A 13,326-nucleotide genomic window follows, 5' to 3' on the forward strand; every position below is an offset into this window, starting at 1 on the left:
AAGTGGGACCAAATTATATTTACCAGATATAATTTGGCCCCTCCCATTCTTTACAATTAGGATTATTAAAGATCCTCTTTAGCAACTATATACATTAAGTAACTGATTATATATAACACTCCATGTTTTGCTTGTAATTTTGATATCTATAGAGTTGGGGCACTGTTGGTCCTCCACAGTGGTTTTTTATATTTATTGATTTGTGGCACTGCTGGACCTCCATAGAATCAGGAACTTCACTCTGTCCAACATGTTTAAACATTTTATTGACAAGAAGAAACAGTTTCATAAAAACAAACTTTTCTCCACTGGAGGATTTTACAGTGAAAACGGAGCGAAGAGAGAAGAGGACGCCTCAGCCAAACGGGTTCTTGAAGCAAATGAAGGGAATGTTTGTGGCGCATAGAGTATTTCCCCAATCATCTGAAATAAGATGAGACCAATCACTGACCCGCTTCAACAGAACAACAGCAGAACTTCAAATGGACCTCCAGCAGCTGATGGATGAATATTTAACCAGAGAATGAGACTTACGTTTCGAATACATGAACATGCAGGGGTAGCTGGAGACAGATGAAGGCTGGTACCAGTTGGTGTCGTAGAACCCGTCCCGGTTGATCCACAGCCAGTGGTTCTGAGTGAGGGTCTGACTCACTCAGAGTGAGGAGGGTTCATCCGGAACGGACCTGCAGGTTGAATCCTCCCAGCCAGGTCCTGGACTGACCGGCGGTCTGGATCATCTGCTGTAGGAAGCTGTACTACTGAAGCAAGATGGCCGCCAACACCGTTACAGTGTTCCTGTTGGACACACAGCAAGCGCATGTAAATACACATGTACAAGTCATTAACTAAATGTTTAGCTTGCTAGCAAATGATTAAAATTTAAACCAAATATTGAACATCAAACTAAGTATGAACCCCACTAACCAAATGTTGCAGATTCATATGAGAAGTACTTTATTGTTTCCTAAATTATTCATTATGAGTCTTTATAATGAAGCTGCTGCCACAGAGATTTTACTCATCATTTAGGTAAAAACTGTTCCCCAGACTAAAGCCTCAGGCCAGCAGTCCAGGCCAAGTCTCCATGTTTCCTCCATGATGAGGCCTTACTTCAGCATCGTACCAGGACTTCAGGGAGCTGAGGTACTTGTAGCAGCCACCTTTGTACATGAACCAGAATTCAGGGCAGACGTTGTAGCGAGGATCTGCAGAGAAAACATGGAGGAACCATCAGCTGGCGGAATCACTGAAACACGGCAGAGAGGGAAGAAAGTCCGAGGACACCGACCCGCCAAGTCTGCTCCTCCTTGGTCTTCTTCTGCTGCTGCTGCTGCTGCTGCTGCTGCTGCTGCTGCTGCTGCTTGGGCCTTGTCTGTTTCTGTGGAGAAACGAGAGAAACCAGAACATGTCAGAACCCCTGAAGGCTTCTACCTTCTCTGCTAAAGCTAAAGGCAGTGGAGCTGCAGAGGAAACACGTGAATCAGAGAACAATGAACACATGAATGCTGCATTGTAGAGTCGGGTTCAGTCCAGACCTGCCAGCGCAGCACTCAGCAGAACCAGTAGCAGCAGGATGGACTTCATGGTTCTCCAGACGTCTTCCTGCAGGTAAAGGTGAGTTAATGCTGGTCGGCGGAGGAGCCACTGTGGAGAGGCTCCGCCCCCTGTCTGTTGATGATTGGTGACAGGAAGTAGTTTTAACTGGAAGTCCTGATCGGATCAGTTAGCTGATCCAACTGTGGTCTGATCAGCCCTGCTCCACGGTGTGACCCCCAACCGGATCGGAGGACAGAACCGGTTCTGGTCGGATGTTCTGGCTCACAGTTCTGCTGACAGACCCAGTGGAGGCTCTGTTTCAATTCTGCGGGTTTCTGTCTCAAGCGTTGTGAACTGTAACGATGCCTCTCTGAGGCTCCCTTAGAGGAGAATCAGCCCACAGCATGACGGCTCCTCCACCGTACTCAACAATGAGGTGTTTTAACAAATATTCACCCTTTGTTTCCCAGCTGGCCGTCGTCTCTCTGGTCCCACAGTTCACATTGTGATGTTGGACAGAGAGTTTTCCCCCAGTGGCCATGTTGGTATCGCCCAATGGTTGCTATGGAAACACTCTGCAGTGATTTCTGGAGATCTTACCATCCTCCACCATCTAGCTGCTGCAGTTCTGTGTTTACTGCAGCAGCTGTTTGTTTGTTGAACTATTGCCCCTGAGGGTACTAAAGATTAGCAACAGCTCTAGTTATCTACCTGTGAACTATAAACTCTACGACCTTGGCTCGTCTCCACTGGTTTCCTGTTTTTTCTTACTCATTTAACTCTTATAATAAACAGGAAATTTAAGCAGTACCGGTTCGACTGCTTACTGGACCGGATCCAACTGGACCAACTCATGATCACATCTACTGTTATACTCTTTTTGTTTTACAACATATACGTTCGATCATGTTTCTGCTGTAAAGTTTATTGGTTTTATGACCTATTATCTTCTCAAAAGTCAAATAAAAATGAACATATTTTCAAACTGACATGGCTTTATGATTTATTAAAAGAATTTAACAGAAATTAAATAGAAACAGAGACGTTCTGCAGTGAACTAGTGAACGTTGATTAAAGGAGTAACTTTATTAAAGGTTCTGTCAGTGGCCCGCGGTTCCTCTGTTTGGACCGGAACAAACTGTCCAGAACAAAACGTAGCCCCGCAGAAGAGGCTGAATTTTCTGTCTGATAGTTGGGAGAAGTGATGGTCCCAGAACAGTGGAACATTATTTTCTTCAGTTCTACATTGTAACATATAAATACAAGATTAAATACTAAATTATTTTAAAACTATATTGGGAATAAACTAGGAACAGTGCTATTTACATTAGCTTTATCAGAGGTTGAGATTTGGGCAGGTTTTACAGGTTTTAAATTGTGCTTGGGCTGGAAAATGTCAAATCTGGCAACCAAGCCGAATAGCGCCATATTTGTTATTTATGAACGTGAGGCGCATGCGTCACGCTTGATAGATATTTGGCTGGGTATCCACGTTATAATAAAAAAAATAAAAAATAAAAAAATAGACGCCAGTCGCTTCCGGTTTCACTGAGACGTCAAACCAGCGGTCTGATATTAATAAACTCTGGAACCCGGATCGAAAATGATCTAGTAGATGGCGGTAATGCACATCTAAAAGTTGCCATAAAAAAGAAGAAGAAGAAGAAAATGATCTTTTCTAATCTCCTAAACAGCCGAGTTCTCCTGGACACCCAGACTAAATAACTCCAGACTTTTGCGGCTCTGCCTGAAATCATCTCCATTATGACGCCATGTACGTGACCTGCTGAGAATACCTACTGAGGGCGGGAGCGCCATGTTTGAAATGGCTGCGTTGGTTATTTGGTAAGTTATTTTATGAAACTTGATTCAGAGTTGTTTGTTTTGTCCCTGATGAAATTATTGAAGCCATTTTTACTGTTCAAACAGAGCAGGAGAGGAGGAGCGACCGAGCGACCATGGCGTTTCAGCGGCGGTTTGTTTGTTTGGCTGCTAACATATTTGAGGAGGGAGAAAATGGTGTCTGGAGCTAGCAGCTGATGATAGTGGATATCTTGGGTGATCGACAATGAAGCTGAGAACCGCTTCAATCTGCCTGGGGGATCCGCCCGACCCATTAAAGGTAAGTTAAGTAAAGCTTCTGTTCGACCCTCCATGTCTTCTGCGGGTTTGATGCTAACGCTGTTGGATGCTAACGCTGTTGGATGCTAACGCTGTTGGATGCTAACGCTGTTGGATGCTAACGCTGCTGGTTTGGTTTGATTCTCTGCTGAGAGTCAATAAGCTGAGAAGGATTCTGCTGTTGCAAATCATTTTGTCTTTAGGGTTTTTTGTGCTGTGGTTTTCATGGTTGGAAATCAGTTGTGATGTGAAAGAAAAATGGCTGCCAAGGATTTGGCAAATACAGTTCAGAGATTGCATGAAGGGACTCAGCTTAGTAAATTACTTCAATAAAACTTCATAGCATTCCTTTATATTCTTAGTGATAATTGAATGTAGCTGTGTTGACATAGTATAGCTGCATTAAGATAATTATCTTTTGGATGTGTATTACATTTTTTTGGATGAAAATAGTGTCTTATTTATTTTTGAAAAAGCATACCTTTTTATTTTTTTGTATGTACTTAATATTTAGTTTTAAATTTAATCTACATATTTCAAAGATAGGGTCCATACTTTAATAAGTCAATAACTGAAACAAATTTAATTTTCATTCAACAATATAAATTTAAATGTGAAAACCGGTTTTTGGTCAAAACACACATTTTATTCTTTCTGCACAAGCTTTTTTGGAAAGTTTTCCTGTTAAAGGGAACTTTTTCCTCATCGCTGTCACCACACTGATCCCCAATAGGAGGCATTACTTAAACTTATTTTTATAAAATGCAAATAAATGTTTCAGTGTTGGGTTTGTTTGGAAGTCTTCCTGTTAAAGGGAAGTTCTCGTGTAAACTGAATCCTCAATATGAGACATTGCTTAAGGTTACTTTTAACCAATTTACATCATTTGTGTAGTTTTAGAGAAACACAGTAGACTACATAAAGGTAGGAGGTTTGATTTTATTTACAGTTTTGTCTGGTTTTGCTTACAGTCTGGTCTTGATAATCTTTTTGTTAAATTAATTTTTTGACATGTTGGGCTGAAGGCCCTGATAGATACATGGAGCACACAGTCTTTGGTCCAGTGCAGGTTCGTCTCACTCCAGTTTGTTTGCACCAGTGAGACCGTTCCACTTTGCTGCGTTCAGGCTGACAAAAGTTTCCAACAGCAGATGTTTATGTGACTTTAAAAAGACAACATACAAAGTCTGTGTTCCAGGTAAAAGCTGCTCCACCTGCATCCTCCATATGAACCTGCTGAAACAGTGTTTGTCCCGGGGCCTAGAGAAACCTGCCCTCCTTCTACATCAGGAGTCCAGAGGATGAGGAACCTGAGGACCAACATGTTCCTGTTCTCAGCCTCCAAGCCCAGTTTGGATCATCTGGCAGATCAACAGTCAGAGGTGAGGACTGTTGTCCATTTCCTGTTAGAAATAAACTAACAACAAAATCTGAGGAAATATTGTAACACACTGAACTGTTGAACTGGTTTCACTGTAACACCAGAGGCCCTGTTTTCTTTTATTTACAAGCTCGTTGTCAGCGGATCATCTGTAGCAGAGACAGACATGTTCAGCAGCACCTCTGGTACATAAAACTCATTTGTGTACTTTTCTAGGATTTTGTTTTTTAAATTAGAAATGGACTTTCTACTGATGCATTCTCAGAGTCACAGTCCTGAGAGACGTAGCAGCAAGTGAAGCAGCAGCCGTGAAGCGCAGCAGCAAGACGGTCATGGCCACAGGCGTGTTCGTAGGCGTGTTCACAGGCGTGTTCACAGGCGTGTTCACAGGCGTGTTCGTGGACGTGTTGGACGCTGGTAGGGGAGTTAAAACAGGTGATTGATTTTTGTTTGGTTTTTTTCAGCCAGCTTTGCTCTCTTAACTACACAACTTTGATCTGTATTGTAGCCACTTTCTGTTTTCTTTGACCTTTCTTCCTCAGAGCCAGGACTTTTTACATTTTATTAATTTAATACATTGATATTCACTCTTACTTGTTTTTTTACATACAAAAGTCCCAAGCTGGAACCTTCGTATTCGTGTTTCTGGTACGCTTCTAAATATAACACACAAGCAGCAACCACTATCAACAGTAATGAGCGACAAATCTGCTTCTTCTGGTGGCTAATGTTTGCTTCAAAAACTGTTATTGTGCTACAGGAGTTAGCCTTATCAGCGAAGCTTTTCAAGTTTAAAATAGCATCTCAATGCTAAACATGTTGCTAACTCTAATGTCCACAAGCCACATTTCTAAAGACGCTGCACAAATAATCAGGTTACTGAAACGCTGGAAAGCTGTTTGCTCCAATCTGATGGTTAAATACCCTGAATAAAAGAGGGAAAACGATAAATATGACTGTTGATTCAATAAATTAACAGCAAAAAGGCTTTTGAATTAAAGATTTTTGTAAATATGGATTCCAATTACTTAATCTGAATTGACATCCTCCTCTTGTAAAGAGTTTGTCTTTGAACTTTGAGCCAATCGTTTGATGTTACGCATCATGATGGGATCAGAAACTAGTTCTGTTCAGCCTCTCATGGAAACAACACAGATATGAGAAATGGAAAACTAACCTGTATTTTAATTTGTCTTACAGGCTGATCGCGCTCTAACCAAAGAAGAAACGAAATTAGGAAATATTAAATCGTTCCACTATGTTTTACATTAAACCTGTTGTAACTGTGATTATTCAGGTATTTTATCTTCCAGCAGCTTTTATGAAATGTAAAAAAATTATCCTGCTTTCTGGTTTTATGAAATAAACTGAAACATCTTTGTTTAAATCCAGATATGAAGTTTTTTTTGTTGCTAACATGTCAGGTTACACACCTCAGCATTTTAAAAATTAAACCTAGAGAGGCTGAAGTTCATTTAACTTAAAAATAATTGTAGTTCTGGTCGTTTTGACCCTGGAAACTTGAATGTTTTTGTCCTGCAGCAGCAGGTCTAGTTGGAAGCATTTGATCTCAGGTGATGTGTGGGTGGAACGCAGCTCATTACCAGCCTTTTCTATTATTCAACCTCCTGTCATGTTTGAGTGAAACGTCTGAGAAAAATATTTGTAGCCAGAATAAATGTAATATTTTGTTCATGTTTACACTGTGCTTTCATGTCCATACAGATTTCTATGTGGTCGATATATTTTACTCAACTGTTTTAATTTACTCTGATTTATGCATTTCTACTACACTTCCCAGAATGCAATGGGTAGTTCCTCTGAGTAGAGCACAAAAAAGGCCCAAGATACCAACCCTTCAAAAAAAGAAGACATTTTGAAAGTTTAAGACGATACACACGATGTGTGTATATAACCTGCACTTTAACTCGAGTCAAGCACGATCTAAATCTCGTTATCTGTTGATGACAATGACAAATAAATTTTATCTCTTATCTAATGTTTGAGTTAACCTGCAGTGACTGGTTGAACCAGCAGGTGGCACAGAAGAGCTGAAATCTCTGAAATGTTTTTTTTTTTAACGCTGCTGGTTTATTCCAATAAATTAAAGTATTTCTTGATGAAAGATTAATTTTATATCCTACCTCACCAGTACACTCATCTGTGCAGAATCTGATATGAAATAGTTCTTATGCTACAAAAACCCACATTCACAAAGCAAAATGTTCCACTAAAAAGGTCTGAAAAGTTTTGAGCTTAAGACAATAAAATGCTGGCAGATTGTTTGAAACTACATAAAATGAGATAAAGTTAATATTTAATATCTTAGTTCACTTTTTGGATTGACATAAAAATGTAAGTGGGTTTGGCTGCTCTGTTTATGTTTATGATTTAATCTATAAATGAGTCCGACTTTAGTTCAGATTATGTTAAATAATCAGAGGGGAATTATGCATAAAAGAAAAATGTCAATTTTCCTTGTTGGGAAACTTCTATGTTCTATAGATGCTTGCTGTGTTTCCAGTATTAAGATAATTTGTATCGCAGTCAAGTAGGTAGTTCTATTTATGCGAGTAACATTTTTTTAGGAGTATTTTTATGCTGTACTTTTGAAATCCCTCAATCAGGGAACTTAACTTTTCAGAGGAGAACTGAAGTCTTCAGACATCTTTGGAGAAACATCCAGGGTTTCCACTTCTGCAAATGAATCTACTCTATATTTTAAAATCCCATCGCTGAATATTTTGAAAATCACTTTCACAAAAGAGGGGAAAGAAGTCCTTTGGCAGCCAATCATAAAGTCCTGAGTCCAGCCACAGTCCAGAGTCACTCTCTCCTTCCTCTCTGCAGGATGCTCCTCTTCCTGTCTGCGGGCCGCGCCTTGGAGAGGAACCAGACCTCAGAGCTGTTGGCGGAGAGTTTGGATCAGCAGCGCCCAACATCAGCCGGGTCATGATCCGCCAGCTCATCCCCGAGGCGCCGCCTCTGACGCAGCTGCTGGACCGGTACGACCCGGAGGAGGACGAGGAGCACGTCACGACTGAGACCATCATCACCGTGGCAACGAAGGGTAAGTGGGGATCTTTATGGAAAATTTGTGCGTCAAAAACGAAGTCTGTGCATAAATCCTGCGGTCAGAGATGGTTTAAGAGTAAATTATACTCGAGTAAGAGTGGCAGTACTTCAAGTAGTAGTAAATAAAATACTCAAGAGTAAAAAAGTACTCGGTAAAAAGATTAGGCAAATAGTGAGTAATTGATAAAATTATCAATCCTTTAATATTTAAAAAATACATCATCAGACGGACCAAAATGTAAAGTTAAGTGGAAATTTTGATATTTTCAGGACCAAAGTTACAATTAAGTATAAGTAGCAAAATTTGACAAAAGACAAAATTTCCATATTGGTTTCTTTCAATAAAAAAAAAATTATGAAACTTCAACAAAAACTGCAGGTGTGTTTCTGTGTCTGGTGAATTTTCATTCAGTGGGTGGAAAATCTAGACGTTTTACTCAAATAAGAGCAGAAGTACTTCAGAATAACGTTTTTCAAGTAAAAGTAGAAAAATACAGCTTTAAGTTAAAAAAAATATTGCAAATATAAATATAAAAAATTTGTAATGACTCTCCTTACCAGCAGGTGGCGGCAGAGCATTCTAACCCACAGACATCAGAAGCACTGCTTCACTGTTTATAACCAGAAAAGAAGAAGAAAATCTCAAATATTGGAACGCAGAGGGCTTAATTTCTACAGGAAACCCGGACCGATCTTAAATTAGCTTATAAACACCCCGGAATCATTTAATAAGAACATTTAAATCTTCCTGCGTCATTCCTGCAGTCTGAGTCTCACCGGCTTCCATAGCGCTTTGCGTCCTGCGGCGTGGCGTCGAACCGGCAGCTGTTTGGGTCGGAACCATGAGCCGAAGCTACAACGATGAGCTGCAGTTTCTGGAGAAAACGGGCAGCACGAGCTGGAGGATCAAAAAGGGCTTTGTTCCCAACATGCAGGTAAGCAGGTTCGGTTCCGACAAAATCCGGGAGGGATCTGGCGGAGATAAACTGGACCTCAGGGTTCTGTTGGGTCCAGGCCAACTTTAAGAAGCAAGCCGAAAGAAGGAGGACCCCAAAATAAAGACAAATTTTGAAAAAAAATTACATTTAGTAAGCTTGTTTTCATCATTTTGATTAAGTAAAATTACAATGATACAAACAGAGAACAGAGTTCAGCCTGAAGGTCCAGTCTGACAGCTGCTGAACTCGTAAAGGGCTAATATAGATGTTAGATATTAGAGTTAGGCTGCTGTTTTACGCTAACGTTAAGGATTCAAGTCTAGTCTAAAGTCCTCTCGCAGATAAGAACCATGTTAATTTTTACATTGAGCTTTACAATGGAAACTGGTGGAAGGAAAAAGTGTGACAGAATCCGCCTTTTGACTTTTTCCCTTCAGGTTGAAGGAGTCTTCTATGTGAACGATTCCCTGGAGAAGCTGATATTTGAGGAGCTCCGGAACGCCTGCAGAGGAGGAGGTGAGTCTGGATCTGTGACGTGCTGCCCGCTGTCTCCCAGGTGTTCAGTCTCACCTGTCCTGGTTGTCTTCAGGTGTCGGAGGGTTTCTGCCGGCCATGAAGCAAATCGGGAATGTTGCAGCTCTGCCTGGAATTGTTCATGTGAGTACGACTGAATGATCTGAATCTTTGACAAGTCAAAACCTCAATCTAAAATGTCTCTGCAGAGGTCCATTGGACTCCCAGATGTCCACTCTGGATACGGATTCGCCATCGGCAACATGGCTGCCTTCGACATGAATGATCCAAACGCAGTAGTATCTCCAGGTGGCGTCGGCTTTGACATTAACTGTGGCGTCCGTCTCCTGAGGACCAACCTGGACGAGCGGGACGTCCAGCCGGTGAAGGAGCAGCTGGCCCAGTCCCTGTTTGACCACATCCCGGTCGGAGTCGGCTCCAAAGGAGTCATCCCAATGGGAGCCAAGTGAGTGGTTCTCCAGAATTAGGCGGGGTTCCCTGCCGGGCCTTGCCCACCTGTCTCACCTGTGTGTCCCCAGGGATCTGGAAGAGGCTCTGGAGATGGGGGTGGACTGGTCCCTGAGGGAGGGCTACGCCTGGGCCGAGGACAAGGAGCATTGCGAGGAATACGGCCGGATGCTACAGGCCGACCCCAACAAGGTGTCGTCCAAGGCCAAGAAGAGAGGCCTGCCACAGGTATGTCACAGGCCCCGCCCCCACAGGTCACTGAGATGATGGTGTCGACGGTGTAGGAGTTCGTCTCGCTATCAGTGGGTTCAATCTCTGCTCTGTCCGCCTCTGTCGTTGTGTCCTTGAGCAAGATATTTCACCCACCTTGCCTGCTGGTGGAGGTGTGAGGGCCGGTGGCGCCAGTGGTTGGCAGCCCGTTACGACCCATCCAGACATACAGATGAATGACTGAAAGTAGTGTGGAGTGCTTCACACTACATACTGACAGAGGCGAAGCTGCCGTGCACCGGCACCACCGGGCCCTTTGGCCTCCACCAGTAGGTCCAAGACTGCAGGACAAACTCCTGCCACCGTTGCAATCATTGTCCCATTGATAAAGCGCTATACAAGTTCAGGCCATTTACCATTCACCTGCAAGTAACGAGTAAGAACCGCTGTTCTGTCTGTGTCTGTGATGAAGCTGGGAACGCTTGGGGCCGGAAACCACTACGCCGAGATCCAGGTGGTCGACGAGATCTACAACGAGTATGCTGCCAAGAAGATGGGCATCGACCACAAGGGCCAGGTGTGCGTGATGATCCACAGCGGCAGCCGCGGCCTCGGACATCAGGTCGCCACAGGTGCAACCCGGTTTTCTGAAAGGCAGAGTCAACACCCAGCAGTACCTCAAGTCCAGTTGGGTTTGACCTCATCAGGACACTAATGGATTTGTTGTCTACAGATGCTCTGGTTGCCATGGAGAAGGCCATGAAGCGGGATAAGATCACAGTGAACGACCGGCAGCTGGCCTGCGCTCGCATCACCTCCCAGGAGGGCCAGGACTACCTGAAGGGAATGGCTGCTGCAGGGAACTATGCCTGGGTCAACCGCTCCTCCATGACCTTCCTCACCCGACAGGTACGCTCACCTGGCAGAGGCCCACCAGCTGACTAGCAGCTTGGTTAGATTACCCAAAGGTTAACTAGTGCTTAACAAGTCAGCTCATGTAGGTTCTGACGAGTCACAACCAGCTGATCTTAGGAATTGATCAAAGTTTCGATTGTTAACGAGTTGGTTCTCATTCGGTTGAGTTAATTGCTCGGCTCCACAAAGTGTTACATTTTTACAGACTGTAATATTTGGTTTTCTGGTTCTGACCTGGATTTTATTTGCAGTTCATGAATTTTCATTTGGGTTGAAGTTGGAGTTTTGGGATGGTCATTCCAGGAAAATGTCCAGTTGAGATTATTGTTCTGTTAGAACACCCAGTTGTCTCCAAAATTCAAACACCTGACCCAAACTGGTCCACCTCTGAGCAAAAGATGTCCACAACCGACCCAGAACCCGCCGAGACTCGAGCCTTGAATGATTTACTAAAAGCTAAATGTCTTTTGTATTGCATTTCAAATCAACAGCTGGTTGGTTGAAACTGGTGCACAGTTGGATGTCCCAACAGAGCCGTGGTCCAATCAGAACGGGTTTTAGTGGCTAAAGTGAGCCAGTGTTAAGCTGCTGGAACTGCCTTACCAAAGGTTCGACCTCAAACCTGTGGATTAGGTGAAAAGCCGAGTTTGTTCGCAACCAAATTAACAAACCACGACCAACTGGTTCAAGGGGAGTAAATAAAAAAAAAGATGATCTGATGGAAGCTTCTGACATCACTTTCTGTTCAAGTTGGAGGACGATTCTTAAGAGTGAAAGATGAAGTGTCTGAAAATCTGAACATTTCTACAGGAAGAACACCTTCACTTTTAATATTCTGTTCAACTTGGAGGCCCAAACATCTTCTCAGTCCGTCTTTATTCGGTCTTCCAGGCCTTCTCCAAAGTGTTCGGCACTACGCCAGACGACCTGGACATGCACGTCATCTACGACGTCTCCCACAACATTGCCAAGGTGGAAGAGCACATGGTAGACGGGAAGCAGAGGACGCTGCTGGTTCACCGGAAGGGATCCACCCGTGCCTTCCCTCCTCATCATCCTCTGATCCCGGTGGACTACCAGGTACTCTTTGGACCTTGGCGCTGCTGCTGGCATTAGTAGCTGTTCTGAAACATTCCTGCTTCCTTCAGCTCACAGGTCAGCCGGTGCTCATCGGAGGGACTATGGGAACCTGCAGCTACGTCCTGACAGGAACCGAACAAGGAATGGCGGAAACGTTCGGCACTACGTGTCACGGAGCGGTAAGAGTCTGATCAAGAGATTTCTGACATCAGGGAGGACCTGGATGTTTGATTCACTTTCTGTTCTCTGTTGCAGGGCCGCGCCCTCTCTCGAGCAAAGTCCCGCAGGAATCTGGACTTCCAGGACGTCCTGGACAAACTGGCCGATATGGGCATCGCCATCCGAGTGGCGTCTCCCAAACTGGTGATGGAGGAGGTGAGGAAGACTATGATCTTTGATCAGAAACATTCCCAGAAACACCTCTGAGAAAGCAAACTGTCGATCCGGTTTCCTTTCAGGCTCCAGAGTCCTACAAGAACGTGACGGACGTGGTGAACACGTGTCATGACGCAGGAATCAGCAAGAAGGCCATCAAACTGAGGCCCATCGCTGTGATCAAAGGCTGAGCACCTTACAGACTCTTTACTGGTTCCTTTTTCTGCTTCTGAACAGTTCAGTTCTTTTCTGTTTAAAAAGGAAGTTGAGAGTCTGGTTCTGCGCCAAGACCAGCTGTTTTTGGTTTGCAAAATAAAAGCGAAGACATGAAGCTTAAAAGTTTGTTTAGGATGCAGAACTATATCCACCGTGTTTCCTTCCTCCTCCCAGATCCACCGCAGGATTTTCCAACTTCATCCCGACCTCAACGGTTTCACGCCTTTAACCTTATCCTCACCTCATCTTATCCTCCCCCAACCTCTTTCTAACTTCACCCCAACTCAACCTTAGCATTAACCAGCTTCATTCCAGCCCAATCTCAAATGCATCCCAGTTTTACCTCATGTAATCCCAACCTTAACCTCAAACCAACCTCTTCCTAAAACTGCCTGGGAATTTCATTTTTAATCAGGAAACTGCATGTCGACGTCCAGGCATAACACTGACCCAGAGCCTGATCTCTCTTCAGGTTTAGGTTTCCTGTCCTGCTTT

The 13,326-nt window shown here is 43.5% G+C and overlaps 2 protein-coding genes across 2 annotated transcripts; one reads left to right on the plus strand and one right to left on the minus strand.

Moving 5' to 3' along the window:
- Positions 1–323: 323 nt before the first annotated feature.
- Positions 324–1,587, minus strand: LOC122826815 (C-type lectin galatrox-like). Its single transcript, XM_044109153.1, is given in 6 exon segments — positions 324–423; positions 535–634; positions 687–759; positions 761–798; positions 1,114–1,208; positions 1,539–1,587. Coding segments are annotated over 6 exon segments (423 nt in total). The 3' UTR covers positions 324–355.
- Positions 1,588–8,688: 7,101 nt separating this feature from the next.
- Positions 8,689–12,957, plus strand: rtcb (RNA 2',3'-cyclic phosphate and 5'-OH ligase). Its single transcript, XM_044109064.1, has 11 exons — positions 8,689–9,051; positions 9,492–9,570; positions 9,644–9,711; positions 9,777–10,033; positions 10,107–10,263; positions 10,718–10,877; positions 10,979–11,154; positions 12,052–12,240; positions 12,309–12,419; positions 12,496–12,615; positions 12,699–12,957. The coding sequence occupies exons 1-11, from the start codon at positions 8,959–8,961 to the stop codon at positions 12,804–12,806; spliced, it is 1,518 nt and encodes a 505-aa protein (XP_043964999.1). The 5' UTR covers positions 8,689–8,958; the 3' UTR covers positions 12,807–12,957.
- Positions 12,958–13,326: the final 369 nt, after the last annotated feature.

The sequence above is a fragment of the Gambusia affinis genome, linkage group LG23 (genome assembly GCF_019740435.1).
Source record: "Gambusia affinis linkage group LG23, SWU_Gaff_1.0, whole genome shotgun sequence".
Lineage (NCBI taxonomy): Eukaryota > Metazoa > Chordata > Actinopteri > Cyprinodontiformes > Poeciliidae > Gambusia > Gambusia affinis.

What these genes read in the sequence shown, in the direction of transcription:
- rtcb (XM_044109064.1), top strand. Translation starts at nt 8,959, where the DNA reads ATGAGCCGAAGCTACAACGATGAGCTGCAGTTTCTGGAGAAAACGGGC. An exon ending in CTCTGCCTGGAATTGTTCAT is followed by an intron (nt 9,712 to 9,776) that starts GTGAGTACGACT and finishes ATGTCTCTGCAG; the next exon opens with AGGTCCATTGGACTCCCAGA. An exon ending in GCACTACGTGTCACGGAGCG is followed by an intron (nt 12,420 to 12,495) that starts GTAAGAGTCTGA and finishes TCTCTGTTGCAG; the next exon opens with GGCCGCGCCCTCTCTCGAGC.